The sequence below is a fragment of the Falco rusticolus genome, chromosome 2, assembly GCF_015220075.1.
Source record: "Falco rusticolus isolate bFalRus1 chromosome 2, bFalRus1.pri, whole genome shotgun sequence".
Classification (NCBI taxonomy): Eukaryota; Metazoa; Chordata; class Aves; order Falconiformes; family Falconidae; genus Falco; species Falco rusticolus.
In genome coordinates this window covers 55,804,023-55,820,295 of record NC_051188.1, presented here as the reverse complement: position 1 = coordinate 55,820,295, position 16,273 = coordinate 55,804,023, and the positions used below count along the sequence as shown (strand labels likewise).

The 16,273-nt window shown below is 35.2% G+C and overlaps 1 protein-coding gene across 1 annotated transcript in view; it reads left to right on the top strand.

The window, feature by feature from the left end:
* The window catches only part of UGGT2 (UDP-glucose glycoprotein glucosyltransferase 2), a 90,360-nt gene that overhangs the window by 61,065 nt on the left and 13,022 nt on the right, over positions 1-16,273 (top strand). The window contains exons 26-31 of the mRNA XM_037377847.1: positions 3,993-4,072; positions 6,352-6,541; positions 7,389-7,547; positions 8,741-8,826; positions 13,433-13,517; positions 15,187-15,272. Of these exons, the coding sequence (XP_037233744.1) occupies positions 3,993-4,072; positions 6,352-6,541; positions 7,389-7,547; positions 8,741-8,826; positions 13,433-13,517; positions 15,187-15,272 (686 nt within the window). The remainder of the gene's footprint in view (positions 1-3,992; positions 4,073-6,351; positions 6,542-7,388; positions 7,548-8,740; positions 8,827-13,432; positions 13,518-15,186; positions 15,273-16,273) is intronic.

Sequence of the window (16,273 nt, the reverse complement as noted above, 5' to 3'; positions counted from 1 at the left end):
TCAGTTTGGAATTGACTGGAAACTCTGTCCATTCAGCCAGAAGTTCATATTATGGTAAGTTCTGTCAAGGACCTTGTAGCTCGGATCAGGAGCCTCCGTTCCTCCTAGTGCAACAGGCTGGCTAATGAGCAGTTTCTTCCCTAATGCAGGCCTGGACAGCTGACTCCCATGGCCTACCAAGCTGTTCAGCCATTGCAGATCCTGCTTGATTCATAGGAGCTATAGTCTTATTCAAGATTAGGAGAGAATAATGAAATGCTGTTGAAACTAAAAAAAAAAACCCCAACCAAAAACAAAAAAAGCAAACAAATACTTTGATGTAGATTAATTTTATTTTTTTATTTTTAAATTAAAAATAAAATAATCTGAAAATACAAACATGCGTACACACACACACACACACACACATATATATATATGAGAGGTGTCTCAGCACCTCCTGGTGTAGAGACAAAATGCTTACATGTACAGCAAGCCCCAGACTGAAAGTTCCTAAATGGATATTTTTCTGATTATCTTGCTATATATAGGTGACTTTAATACTCTAAACTTTAAGCGCTGGGATATATTTATATTGAAAGGATCTTTTTTTCAATAACATAATTGGTTTAGTGCCCAGTATGTTGGGATGGTAGCTATTCGTGGTGCAAAATTTGTGTAGTAACTACCACATCAAAGCACATGATTCTTGCCCCAGTCCATGTTGAACATGTCCACATTGTGATTTTTATTATTTTTTTACCCTGGTGAAGTCATGCTATTATATTACTTTTTGTCATTTAATAGTCACTTAAAAAAATTTTTGGTATTTTTTTTTAATATAAACAAACAGTTACTCATATTAAATGGAATTGAAATTGAGAATGTGTAAACAGCTATAGGTAAACTGTCATCTGAACTTTACTGCTTAGTCTGATAAAGTGACAATTTGAGGATAAGGGCAAGGTAAGAGTCAAGAGACTGAATGAGAGTGGAGCCAAAGCTTTTATGTGGTCTGTACTGGATTGTATCATAAGAACTGCTCTATATTCTCTCCAGAGGGAGGCAGGTAGAACTTCCCATATAACCCATTTTCCCTTTTTCAAAAAGTTTTTTCATAGACTTCAGCATCAAGTATTTCCAGACAAGGCAACAGTCACTGCCTACAGTAGATCTTTAAATACTAGCCATAACTTGACCAAGGTTGGACCACATCAGTTCTCAGCAGAATGCATGGAATACCAACTAGTCCTAAAGTTATGAATGTGATCCCTAATGTGGTGTGAAAAAAGTAGAAATTCCTTCTTCTAAATATGAGGACAAAATTGAAGAGGTGGATGGTCGGGGGTTTTTCCCATGGTTCACCAAAACCAGCTGAAAGTACCACTGAAGAAACTACATGTCCACTAGCCTAACTGCTTTCCCCCAGCAGTATGTAACTCAGGATCATCAACTTTTATCTTGTTCCAGTAACTGTCAAAGGACTCAAAAATGTGGAGGGAAAAATCAAACCTTTTCTTTTTTCCTGTCAGTTATCTTTTGCCTTTTTGCCTTTTTTTCTTTGTTCATTCTGTCTTCAGAGAGAAACTCTTATTTCATCCCTAAAGTGATAGGAATCTCTGAAGGACCCTCTTTTGATAACATAGTCTGATGTCCTATATAACATGGGTCATAGGACTTCTTTTTATCAATTAGCATTAAAAGTGGAAATATTTTTTTATTCCAATTTAAATATTATCAAGTCGTTGAGTACAGATCACAGGTCTTACTGAGCTTTTCCAGTGGCTAATTAACCTGACTGTTAAACTCAGACTTGGAATTGTAGATTTTTATTTAGCTCCATGCTGTAAACGTTCTTCTCATCATTTTGTCAGTTCTGTTGAAGATTCTATTAGAGAGTTTGTTTTCAGTGCAGATGCTTCCTATTACAGTGATGGTCACAAACAGTTCCAAGTGATTGAATTATCGTGGTCTAGTGAGTTAATGATTTTCGGATGAGTTGTGGTAACACAGTAAGTGTTTTGCAAAGTGACTGCACATGCAAAATAAAACTTGCTCTTAAATAATTTTCAAGCCTAGTAAACTGAAATAATTCAGCCATTTTTTTCAGTATTAAATATTCCCTGAACTAAATTTCTGTGCTCTTCTTTGGATTTTCTGATTAAAAGTAAGCAGACTGAACTCTTCAAACGCTCTGCTGTAAAAGCAGCTTTCCAGTCTTGTAACGATTTCATGTGTTAACTTGAATGTCCTGGCTTTTAGTGTCCTTGTAAGGCACCTAAATAACAAAACCAAATTCAGTATTCCAGAAGCTGCATTGTTGAAAAACACAGAGGTAATGCATTCTTGCCTTATTTGTCATTGCCTATTTAAATTCCTTTGAAATGTTTGTTAAGATAGGCATTATTCTTTTGGCTACAATACTATACTAAATTTTGTGATCAGCTGATGAATTGGGATGATACTTTGGTCTCTTTTCAAGATCATTGCATCCTACACAACAACCTATCTGTGCAGATTGCTGGAGTATTGTTCTTACTAATGGGGTGAGACTTTTGTCTTGTTTGAAGATAGAAGTCCAGCACAGGTTTACATAATTTTGGATGCAGCATGTTTATTTGAGAAGTTTTTTTCTTTAACTTTGAAAATTCTGGGTATGTTTTAGTAGATGAGACCAGCAAGTGCTGCTTACAAATGCTTTTTATTCTGAGTGATAGTTAAATACCTGAGTCACTTTGACATCTGTTTTGATTTTAGTGGTCTCTAGCCCATGTCAAGTAATACTTTCCCTTATGCTTCCAGTGCTGCCAGGTTCTCATTTCCTGCTTCTTCACTTGTCACCGTTAAGCCATTCTCTAGTCTATACTTTTTGCTCGGTAGTTTTTCAGTGGTGGTATTCAGGTGACACGAGGGGTAAGCATGAGAAACCAGGAGCAGAAAAGGTCCCTAGGACTATGTAAAGTTGTAGCGCTATAGTAAAGAATATGTGTAGTCATGGGTTGAACTGAGGAAAGAGAAAAAAAATGCTTATGATAAACAAGAGATTTAAGGATGGCCATTGTCTTGCTTTGTTCCCAGTTTACTTGCCATTATAGTAATTTTAGATTTTAGACTTAGTAGTATCAGTATTTTAACTTGGCCTTTAATATCTTATTTGCTTTTCTAATAATATCCGTAAAAGTAGACACAGCTGCTTTAGGCTTTCAAATAAGCACTTTGGATCAGAAACCACAGAAATTAAGATAACTTGGTAAAGTTTTTTTAATAGTGCTTTAAAGAAATTAGTAACTTTGTTAACTTTAAATAAAATAGACTGCTCATGAAAATGAGAAAAAATACTGTCCTAATATTATGGTTCCTATATAACAGCATCTAGAAAATTGGTATTTTTAGAAATTAACAGATGGAGAAACTGAAGAAGCAGCAGAAATATTTTAATTTACTGGAATGTTTTGAAGTTGATCAAATAGTTTTAACACATCATTAATCTATTGCTGACACTTAAAACTATTAAGGAATTAAGTATTAAAAAAATTCTTTGCACTTTATTCAACAGCTTATACAACTATTTTAATAAGAGGGGAAGTCATTGTTTTAAGATTGGTAATTGAATAAAAAGCATGTGTTCTGCTTAGACTTTCAAGTGCTTTAAGATCTTCTAGAAAACACAATATAAGAAAGGTGATAATATGATTTACTCAAGCATTGGAAAATGGGGATAGCTGCTCTTCAAAAAAACGCATCACTAGGGGAAAACATTAACATTTTGACTATCAAGAATATCATGTGCTAAATCATGCAGTTTTAGAAAAGGTCAAATCTTTATTCGGAATGTCTAGACAACCTCCCTTAATACCATAATATACACAGATATTTTTAGAACTTTAAAATGTTTGAGCTTTCTACTGAAGCTTGAGAAATGACAGGATGTCACAAGGGTAACTTTGGCTTATTTTCAAAGTTTGGTGATTACCAAGAACCACTTTTTTACAGAGAGATTTTTTTTCCTGTAGGTACTCAAAGACGTGATCAATGTGAAACTCAGGTTGTTTTTGAACTGCAGACCTAAGCTGTCAGAAGTGCCACTGAAGAGGTAAGTAGTTTATCGCTTTTGTGCATAATCTTGCCTGGTTTGGAAAAACAGCCCTGTCATAGTTTCAGCCCAGATGGCAGCTAAGTACCACACAGCCACTTCCTCACTCCACTCCCCCTTGGTGTGGGATGAAGAGGAGAATCGGGGGGGGAAAAAAGGTAAAACCCACAGGTTGAGATAAGAACAGTTTAATAATTGAAATAATATAAAATATTATAATATTAATATGCTAATAATAATGAAAAGGGAGACAACAAAAGACAGAGAGAAATCAAACCCAAGAAAGACAAGTGATGCACAGCACAGTTGCTTACTACCTGCTGACTGATACTCAACCAGTCCCTAAGCAGTAATTGGCTCTTCCTGGCTTTATATACCGAGCATAATCTTTTATGGTATGGAATATCCCTTTGGCTAGTTTGGGTCAGCTGTCCTGGCTCTTTTCTCTCCCAGCTTCTTGTGCACCTGCTCACTGGCAGAGCATGGGAAACTGAGAAGGCCTTGACTTAGAGTAAGAACTACTTACCATGCTGTTTTAGTTGTTACTGTCAACATCATTCTCATACTAAATACAAAAACCACAGCACTGCATCAGGTAGTAGGAAGAAAATTGACTCTGCCCCAACCAAAACCAGACAAGCATTAACAGTATGTAATCCCTTAAAAATAAAGTGGCTTGTGTTTCTGGTTTCTTTTGTTGCATTAGTTATTTTCTTTGAATGCAAGTTGAGTGTTACTTAAGCTGTTTGCATTTGTCTAGAGAAAAATTATAATTCTAAGGTGTCAAGCAGGGGACCACAGGGAAGGGATCTAGTCCATCAAATGTACCTCTCATAAACAGTCCTTGGATAAATCAGTGGAGAGTGTTTCATGACTGTGAAAATCTGCAGAGAGATTGTCTGCCTAACTTGGTCACTTCTTGCAGCCCACTGCCTATGTAATGAATTTTACAGATTAAGTACACTTAGAAATGAAAGTAATCTCAGTAAATGTGCAATCTGCACTTGAGATCTGTCTGTAATTCGTTAAGAACAGTATACCCTGAAATTACCTGCCTTAAATTGAATATTCTTTTAACTGTCTGTAAAGCCCAGGTTTCACTAATTCAGTTACAGACGTTTACACTTAATTCACCAGAGAGCATTCCTTTCTGTCGAAGGGAAATGTTTAAGCACTGCCATCCCTTTGGCAGATACTTTACCTATAATCTTGACTATGAGAGGCTGGTGGTAGTGCCTGCCCTTTAGCCAGCAGACGGGAGAATTCATCACTTGCCCACAAAACGGAAGTCTTTAGTTTCTGTTTGGTTTGAGAAGAATTGAACTCATACCTTTTACACTGCAAGAGAGTGTCTTAATCATCAGTCTTCAGGGTATCTTGTGTGACATTGTCATGATTGCTTTTAAAGCTAGGCACTGTGCAGGTGTTAGCGCCTGGCTCTTTCCCTGTGCTTGGGAGAGGTGAGAGGAAGAAGTGTTCAGACATCTGCCCTGCAGACAGGTTATATTTTCATTGCAGCAATGGTTTCACATGAAGTGCATCCATATACTACCCTAAATGCTTTGTGTATTTGTATTCCTCCTGAATGGTACAGATTTTCTTTCTTCCTTACTTTTCATAGTAATTAAATACCCTTCCCCTGCCTGTCCGCTCTGCCCCACCCCCATGTGAAGCATGCATTGTTTGCTGCTTTTGCTCACCATCATCACTGCTCTCTTTCTGTTCTGATTCTTCTCATTTTGTTGAATATCAGTAGAGGAAGGAAGAAAATCATGATTGTTTTGTTGTTGCAGGGTACTTTTACCTGTGGAATAGAGGGTAAGAGTTGGAGAGGAAGAGAGAGAACCCTTCTTTCTTTCCTCTGCTCTGTCTTTGCTGCTGCCAGTGTCAGAAGCTGTTCCCAAAGACTCTTTTCTTCCAGCAGAGATTAGTGCTTCTGCTTAGTTCAGTGATACAGGTTCTGAGAATTCAAGGCAGTTCACAGTCAAGATACACCTCTTGGGTATTCACCTTCCCAGCCGTTTAGAATGCTAACGGAAACTACGCACTTTGATAGAAATAAATACCAAAAGCAAATAGACCTATGTTCATCTACCATCCCATTTGAGATGCTATATGTATAGTCTGATGGCATTCCAAAAGAATAGGAAGCTACTGTGCCTCCAAACACCATTAATTTAGTAAACATTCACTATATCTTAAAGCATTTTACAAGAACTTCATGTTTGGAACTTTGTTTCAGTAAATTTATTTTTCTGAACACTCTTATTTTTCGACAGCTTCTATCGTTTTGTTCTGGAACCAGAATTAACTTATGGGATCAACAAGCACCTTGCTTCTGAACCTGTGGCAAAATTCCTAGAATTGCCAGAATCACTCCTTTTGACTCTAAACATGATCACTCCTGAAAGCTGGTTGGTTGAAGCAGTAAACAGTTCCTGTGATCTGGATAATATTCATTTACAGGATGTAAGTAATAGTTTGTAAACATTATAAAACTTGTGTTGGACCTTCTACCTCAAGAAGGAAATGGAAATATTGTGAGAATTTTGTGTCTGTTTTCCAGAAAGATTTTCTGTGGTAATTGATTATTTAGTCAGTATTTTACCTTTTTTATTTCCTTTTTTTTTAACATTCTCTCTTGATTTAAAAAAAGTGCAAGTTTTAAAAGAAAACAATGAAACAGAAAAAATCAGAATGCAGAGTACAAGTTAAAGTAATTATCTGCTATGTTGAGCTTTATAATGTTTACAGAAATGCTATTTTTTTGAGATAAAAATAAAAAAATCAAGGCATTCTGTGTATTGTCTTACTATTTCTATTTTTTCTATATTTTCAGTTGTAAGAGGATTAACCTGAGTAAATCTTAAAATAAACCTGAATATATGGCTTTTTATTAATATAGCTTAAAGTATATTTGACCCTTTTTTAGGTAACAATTTTTAAATTTTAATCCCTCAGCTTCAAAGACACTAGATTTGTTTCGGTCACTAAGCTTATGCAAAATATTGATGGTGTTTGGTTGACCAAAGCTGTGTACTTGGAAAGTGTACTGTGAAAATAAATGTTGGGGTTTACCTTCTTCAATAGTCAGTGGAGAAGGTCCCTCCAGACAATGATTCATCGTCTTTATCTTGGGTACCTATTTGAAAATTGAATGAAGCTCCTTCTGGAAGGGCCTTTCTCTCTTTTTTTTTTTTTTTGACAGCTGAATTCAGCTGAGGTAAATCCCACACAACTTGCTTGTCATTGTAATATGTTGCTTTTCCCACATAGTTAAATGACATCATTTATTGATGAAATGTTCCTCCCACAGATAAAAGGGATGGTTATAGCAGAATACGAACTAGAATATATATTACTTGAAGGACATTGTTTTGATGTGACAACTGGACAACCTCCTCGAGGGTTACAGTTCACTCTGGGCACAAAGCATAATCCTGTCATGGTTGATACTATTGTGATGGCCAACCTGGTAAGTAAGTAAGTACAGAAATAGTCACTACAATTGCATGTTCTTAATGAGAATTCTTTATGAGCTGCTTGTTCTTTAAATCCATTTCTCTGTGTTGCAAGCTTAGTAACACTGAAACTGATAGGAACCTCCTAGAGTTTAGACTGTCTACAAAAGACGTGCATCTCTAATTTGCTGAGCTTTCCACTGCTGCTCTTCTGATCCAATATAGGTTTGGATATAGCCTAATTTTAAACTAGTCTGAAGTGCCTAAACTAGGAGGCTAATTGTGTTAAGTAGATGGTAGGAGGTAGCTATGTTCAGATGGAGATTCCACTGACAGATGTAAGGTATGAATCACATTCTGATTAAAATAACCTTTTTTGTTACACAGTGATCTGGGCAAAAGGCAGCTCCTATTTTCAGTGCTTCAGTTAAGCGCTTAAAGGCTCTGTGGGACAAATCCCCACCTGAGAATTCCTTTGGTCATCCAAAGTAATTATTTTTCACTTTAGCAGTCCTTAGAGCAGAAGATCTTGTGATTTCTGATGTGAAAGATTAATTTTCTGTTGGCCGAGGTAATTTGATAGGGAAGGATTTTGATGAGTAAGATCTGTTACTTATCTGCTATTCTCTGTTCTCTGTAAATACTGTATCACAGGGAATAAAATGCTTAAACCATGAATCTTTGATTTTTACGCAAGTACTGAATACGGTCTCAGTGGTAGATGTTCAACATGGTGAAACTTTGAACGAAAAGTTTCAATGAAACATTTCAAAGGTTGCTTCATTTAGCTTGCACATAGTGATAGCTGTGTGCAGTGTTCCTGAATTGGGTAGGAGCTGTGTTGACTTGGAAAGTTATTCCAGACAAAAATTCAAAGTCTCAAAGAAGCTTTTCAGTTTAGGGTCAGTTTAATAATTTATTTCTTTTACTGTTCACTTACATACTGATCTAGGTGGAGATTTCGTATATGCTCAAATTCAGCTAGAAACAAACGGAGCACTGTAAGACATTAATATATAATAATAACAGGAAAGGTAATAGTTGGTTGCATCACTGCCATATTACTTTTAGGGCTAGCATGAGACCTAGGTAATGGTTGCTAACCTTGGCTGCAGTACCAAATGTTGGATAATTGATTTTTGTGTATGCATATGATTGATTCTGAAATGCTAACAGAAAAAGTGCCTGTCTTTCCTTTTTTTCTTAGGGGTATTTTCAGCTGAAAGCTAATCCAGGTGCTTGGATGCTGAGGTTGCGTAAAGGAAGATCTGAAGAGATTTACCAGGTTTTTTCGTAAGTAATAATCCATCTTTTGGAAACGTACTTATAAATTAGAAAGTGCAATATATTTTGAAAAGATCTGACAGTACTGAAGGAAAATGAGCAAAAAAAAAAAAGAGGCAGCAAATGATGATTTGAAGTTTATAACAGATACCTGATTTCCTGATAGCGTAAATTGTTGTTTGATTGCTCCATGTCTTCTTGAAGGCATTTGGATATGTTAATGCGTAATAAGCCTAAGCTGCTCAGCTAGACTTGATACTAGCTCTTACTGTACAGCTACACAGCTACCAGACATGTGCCCTCTGCTTGCACCGAATTCTGTTAAAATGTCACTCTTGGTTTTGTTGATTAGTATTGGCATTCCAAACATACTTATCATGTAATTCCAAGAATATGTACAGTGGAGCATTACTAGCTCTCCAGCAGTGTCTTGATAGCTGAAGGAAGTGCCATGAATTTCACTCTCGTATTCTTTTTTTCGGTTCTGAGGGTGCCTCTGAATGCAGTGTTATTACTGATGGATGGCGTCTTTTTTTAACAGGAACATTATATTAATTTCAGTTCTAGGGGTTTTTTTCTTCAATTAATTCTGAGTGTTTCTTAATTATGTAAGTCATCTAAGAGTCACTGTGATTATACCACCTCAGGATACAAAAGCACCCTTCAGTTTTGTACCCTATCTGCATGTTGACTGCACCACATTTCCCTCTCTTGGTAGACCCCTGTGCATGGAAAGAAGTCATGTTACTCCAGTAACTGGCATTTACTTCTCACCTATATGGGTTGTAGATCTGTAATGTCCATGGTTGGTTTTCATATGAGGAACGTATGCTAGCCATCATTCCAACTATTCCTTGGAAGAATCGTCTTTCTTTTTCATGTTTTATGTAACGGCATAGATTTCTAGCATATGAGGGCTTCCGTATGAAGCTTTGGATCCTATCCCTTCTGGAGGAAGAGTGTTGTTTTATTTCAGCTTCAGTTCTTCCTTTCGCACCCCCAGCTCTGTAATTCTGTGGGCTGAAACAGATTTATTTCTCATAAAATACTTATTATTACTTGGAGTTCAGGAACACATAGTTCCATATTATGTTTAGTCATCAGCTACTATTAAAAGATGAAAAAATTAATGAACATCTTTGCTGGTTTGGATATTTAGTTAATGCATCAATTTCAGTGTTACAGGAAGAAATGTTAACAGGGTATTAGGTTAATTCTGTTTCTTTCCAATTTTCAATTTAATTTTTCCAGAAACCACTTACAATCTGTTGAAAAAGCAGAAAAATAGTCTTTATCCTAAGAAGTTCATGTAATCTGCACCAGCTCTAGCTATATAATTTGTCTTAATTTAACATTCATTTCTTCAGATATATAAAGTGATTTATAAAAGATACCATAGTTTAAAAAAAAATGTAATGAGCTATAGTTGAAATAAAAAATGAAACAAACTCACTCTATATTCTAGACTGGATGCAAGGAAACTTAAATCTGCTGTTTTTTAAGATTACTGATTTTTCCTTAAGATGCAATACAAATGAGCTTAATTAAGCTCAGCTAAGTTATGTAAAATTCCTACTTGATGAGGAATCTAATAGTGTTTATTTCATTTAATTATTACAAGCTGTAGGTTTAGAGTACAACAGCTAAATATGTTTGGGAGGCTGTACCAGGACCTTTGATACTTCTTTTACTGGTATCAGTATTAATAGTATCAAATTGCTATCAGAACTCAAGCAACTATTGACAGGATGGAATTTTGCCAAGAGGTATTGCAGTGTATTCTCCATTTTTGTATACTAGCCATATCCTCCCCTGCTGAACTGTCAGATGACCTCTTTTCTTTGAGGCACAGGCCTGTACATTTTAAATAGGAGTTGTAGTAGAAATACAGGATTTTGAAGTTACAGCATGTTCTGTATCTCAGTGCTTATTTGCTTCTCTTATAGTAGCATCTAATACATATGCAAGTAATTTATTTTTACTTTATGTAAATACACAGGTTTTGAAATAAGCTTTTTTTTTTCCCCAAACACTGCTTCTAACAAGGATCATTATTTTGAAGCAGTCACACTCGTAAATCAATTTGTTATTAAGTACTATGAATATTAGGAAAACAAAAATTGGTATACTTGGCAACAGTCTGAGCAATGCTTTATTATTGGAAATTTGATTCTGTGATGTTGGTAGGAAAACAGGTAGGTATTGCAAGATAAAACTGCAGAAAATAGTTTATATCTAGAGAGATATATGTAAGTTCCTGCGGAATATTTAATTTTTTTAAAAGGCAAGTAGATATAATTTATCATATTTTGATGGTATGCAAACTGCTTAACTGAAAGTTTTATCTTTCATAATTTGGGCAAGGAGTTTTTTGTTCTTTTTTTTTGACATTTTAAAAGGTTTCCATTTGTTGAACTTGAATGCTTCTGTTCTCCATATGGAAAATTATACTTTGTATTATATTGATATTTGTTTTGAAAGTATATAGGTGTTTTGAAACATTTTAAAGCTGTGACATAAATACTGTGGGCGTGTTTAGTTTTGTACAGTAATTATATACCAGCAAAGTAGTTATTGTTAAATACTTAATAGTGCTGTTGGTATGCAATGCATCTTGCTTGGATTTAAAAAGGAAGCTATGCCTACTTTCAGTGAGTTTACAAACTAGGTTACATTAACAGAGTTTAGTAAACTTTTGGACAAAACACAAAATCCTTACTGGTATGTTTAAGGGTGCTTATATATCATGATCCCATTTTTTTCTAGATCCCAGGTCATATTCAAAACCTTATTCACACGATTGCTCATTTGAAATGTACATCTGTTACATGAATAAAATTACAACATGCTGAACACCATATACACAGAGACAGAGAAAGGACAAGAGGTCTTGTGTATGATTCAGAGCACTGATGTAAAATTAGAGACAGTATTATGGAGTTAATTTTCTTTCAGAGAAGAAAAGTAAGTGAATATCCTAGTCTGTAAGCAGCCATTAGCACGTAGTTGGGTGACGAGGAATTGAACTTAAGTACTCTATCAGGAAAAGATGTTACCATAGTGTAGTAGGAAGTATACAAAGATGTGACTGGAGAAACAGATAAATTGGATCTTGAGACCAGCATTAAGTGTCTGAGGTAACTAATGGTGACTGTCACTATTTACAGTACATTGTTCACATGGGGACAGAAATTCATCACACTGAGTGCTGCGCAGAGTAAAAGAATTGGCACTCAGTAAAGATGGAGCCTACAGTAAGGGATTCACAGAAGAGATTTAGGGAGACAAAGTGATGTTGTTAAATTTACAGCCAAACCAAACGCTTTTGAGAATATTGTAAGGACTCTGGAAAATAATCTTCTTCAGCAGAACCGTAGCGCTAGCTACAGAATTCATAGCATAGAGATTTTGAGGTAACTGAGTGAATAACAAAGAAAATTTTGAGTGTGTAAAAACTGAGGGCAAAAATGAGAACATTGTGCCAGCTGCTGCCATTTCTGCTAAGGGCAGTTTGGCTGGCTCTAGTTTTACTATTTTAGAGCTTTTTAATGACACACTATACTTAAAATGTATATCAGTGACCTTTTATGTTGGGTACTGTACATATCTGATAAAAAGACAGTTCTTGGCCAAGTGTTCATATGTGCAATACTTTAAAAGTGTGAAAATGAAACTAAATCGGAAAGTAGAAAAGTCAAGATGATCCTGAACATTGTTTTGTACAAGAATCAGGCATTTCTGTGAAACTTAGTAATCATAGGCCCATTTGACAGAAAAATATTAAATAGGAAATTCAGATAATTATATAAAATCCTGTCATTTTTAGATGAAATGGATTGAAACAAGTTTTAAATATTTCTTTTTTTCTGGGGAGGGCAGATTGCTTTCTTAAACCAGTTTTTTTAATGCACAGCCTTAGCAAGAGGAAACAACATAAAGCTGTTAAAAGACAGAAAGCATTGAAGGAAAAATATATGGGCTATGGAGGTCTAAAAGCTGTAAAATTTGAGGATTATGTTATTGCTCTGTATCGCAGAGTGACAGCAATGTTTTTCATATTTGTTACTCGGTGAACTGTGGTTTTGAGATGCCTGAATGGCTTTAAACTAATGTTCAGTAGGGCAGATGTTCATGTGGTGCCTTGGACAGCCAGGTCTTTAGGGGTACAGTTACCAAAGCCAGCCTGTACTGTCTCAGCACTGTGCTAAAGGTTTCCTCAGATTTATTTTAAAAGTACATTTAGTGCTATCACACAGCAATTTCTAAGGTGTTCTCCATATTTGAAAAATAAAACATAGTTTAATACTTGAATGTAATATATACCTGTATAAGGCATAATAACATGTTCAGCTCTAGGTTACTGCATTTTTTCATTGGTTGATAAACTTGTGAAAATCCAAATTAAAAAGTGAGGGCTGCCACTGTAGACAGTGTCTAGTGACGGATAACTTCAGAAACTTTCTGAGTTTTAAGATATAATTAGGTGCAAGTGAAGAAATTTTTGTTTCTGTAAATATCAGCAATCTTGAACCTTATACTCTAACTAAACAGAAGTAATAATGCATGTTTTAATGAGCCAATGCATTTGCATGGTTTGGTTTTTTTCTCTTCACAGACATGAAGGAACAGATTCTGTAGCTGACCTGACAGATGTTATTGTGGTGTTAAACAGCTTCAGAAGCAAAATTATCAAAGTCCAAGTATGTAGGCATACCTTTTTTGTCTGCAGTCTTTCTGTATATGAAATATAACTAATGCTTATATGTCTTAGGCTATATTTAATTGGAAGACGTATACTGAAATATATAATTTAGATTTTGTATAATTAGAGAAGGGTGTGCAGATTAATGTAGTTAATTTGATCCAATCAGGTTATGCTAATTTCATGGGAGACTGTTAAAAAGCTGTTAAACATAGATGGGATTTATCTGATCTAGTTTAAGGTGTCTAAGAGTGTAGTCCAGGTGCCTTAAACTTCCTCTCTGCTTAGCAGAATGAGAAAGACAGTCTAAAGAACTGCTTGTCACAGCTCACATATGTATTTAAACCAAGGGGATGACCACCTCTTGAGACATCCATTTCTCTCCTGTGACTGGGGAGGGATTTTAAAAGAAGTTCAGATACCAGAGTGGAAGTTAAAATTAGGTACGTTGAATTCTACCCTAAGCAACCAAATTTGTTTAAATGAAATTGTTACTTTCATTCTTACAGATGTATCAAAAAGAGATAATGAAACAGGAGTTATTAAGGAGAAAGAACCTTATAGTATGTTTTCCACTGTTTTGTAAATAACATTTTGTGTAGGTGTCCTTGATACATTGTATCCCAATTTTAGACAGTTTACATTGTCTAAGTACAAAAGGAATTTTTAAAACCACATATATGAGTCTCTTCTGCAATCCTGTAACTGAAAGTTTCCAGAACCTGGAGAAAATGTATAACTCTCGAGTGTGATCAGCCTGCTTTTAAACCACAGAAAAGGGTGAAAGGGGGTGCTGTTTGGGTCAAGATAGGAAAATTGTTTTATGTGAAAGATAGTATGTATTAAGCTTACAACTAGAATATGTAAGCTCTAGTATTCAGGTGAACTGTAGAATGACTTCAGCGATACCTAGGATGTGGCTTCAGAAGCATTAGCTAAAAGGATACATGATTTAGTGTGAACAGAAGTCTGTAAGTGTTAGTTTGACAGTATAAATGACAAACTAAAATAAATGTGAAATAAATATGGTTAGAATTGAGTATGTTCAAACACTTAATGTTTTAGAAGCTCTTTGGGTTTCAAAAACAATTAGGTGTCTTTTATCAAGGAAACTAAGGTCAACGAGCAAAATTAATTTGGAGCCTTTATTAAGTATCTGGGTAAGACAGCAAAAATTGCTTAAGCTGGATGGGAGAGCTTATGTTTCAGCGACGGATTTGTCACTTTCTCCTTGTGAAAAGTTTGAGAATCACAGTTTCCCATCCATGCATGGTGCAACGCCCTGCTACCCTTCTGCCAGCTAATGGCTGGATCACAGACTCATGAGGGATGAAACTGAGATATGATTCCCCATCCTTTTAGTTACTGTTTGCATAAAGAAATACAGAGGGCTTGAACATGCTGTTTGATTTATTAATCACCATTTATTTTTTCTTAATTGATTGTTTTCCTTCTTATTACAGTAGGTTCTGTGCTTTGTTTAAAACTATGAAATGACATTGTTCAATTTAATGCAGTTCAGTAAGTATGTTCCTGAAATAAAAATTGTTAAGATGTTGGTCCAGCTCTAGCCAGTAGGTACACCGTAGTTAGATATCCCAATGGAAGTAGTAATTGTTATCAACTAACACCCTATATTACACAAATACATTTATTTTAATGACTAGGTACAGAAAAAGCCTGATAAAATGAATGAAGAACTCCTTACTGATGGAACAACAGGGAAAAAAGGAAATCGGGAATCAGTTACAAGGTAAATAATAATTTGCTTGTATTTTAACCAATGCCAGGACACGTTTATTATTATTTAAGTAAGAAACACTTCCTTGCTATAATATGAGTAATAATACAAGCAATACATTAAGTGATGCAAATATATAAAAAGGTTCTCCAGGGGATTTATAATATAAATAAAAGGGGGGAAAGACAAGCTATTATGTCTTGTACATGTCATTATTTCCTTTTTAATCCCTCCTTGCATTTCTAGTTCCTGTTAATTTTCTCCATTGGCATTACTTTCATTTTGTTGTGGCAGAGATTCCGTCTCAATGTGAAAATCTCAGCCAGTAATATTGTACTCAGGTGTATCAAACTGAACATCAAAAACCAGGCTATGATGCTGCTTGTCTGATGTTAGACACAGTTTACAAAACCTCAAGAATTGTTTTTATATTTGACATTAAAATACCTTTTACTTTAAAGTTTGAGTTTTATAAATAATTGTAATAAACTTCTCAATTTGGAGTTTATAAATTTGAAATTTTGAAGTTTATTACTTCAATATAAAACTCTACATTTGGGGTTAATAACATTGTAGTATTTCTGACTTGCCATATACCATTTTAAAACTTTGTTTTCAGTTGCTCATAATTATTTTGTCTGTGGCTGGTGTGTAGTTCAGGCAGATACTTTTTGAAAACTTTAGTTTTTATTAATAAGATACAAATCCCTTTGAAATTATGTCACTTTTGAGAATGAGATAAGGGCAAAAAAATGGTATTTCATCTTTGCTTAGAAAAATTTTAGTGTTTTTCTTTTAGTAGACTGGTATATCTGTGCTGTGGAGCAGAACACAGGGTATTATATCAGTTTCCAAGATACGTTAATTGTCCTTTTGAGACCATTTCAGTCAGATGACTTTTACCAATGTATTTTAGGGGGGACTTAATTTGCAATACACAGTTTCCATACTGCAGTCTGTCCACTTCATAGGAAACACTTCTGTTTTGTTCTTGGAAACTCTGATTTCCTGCA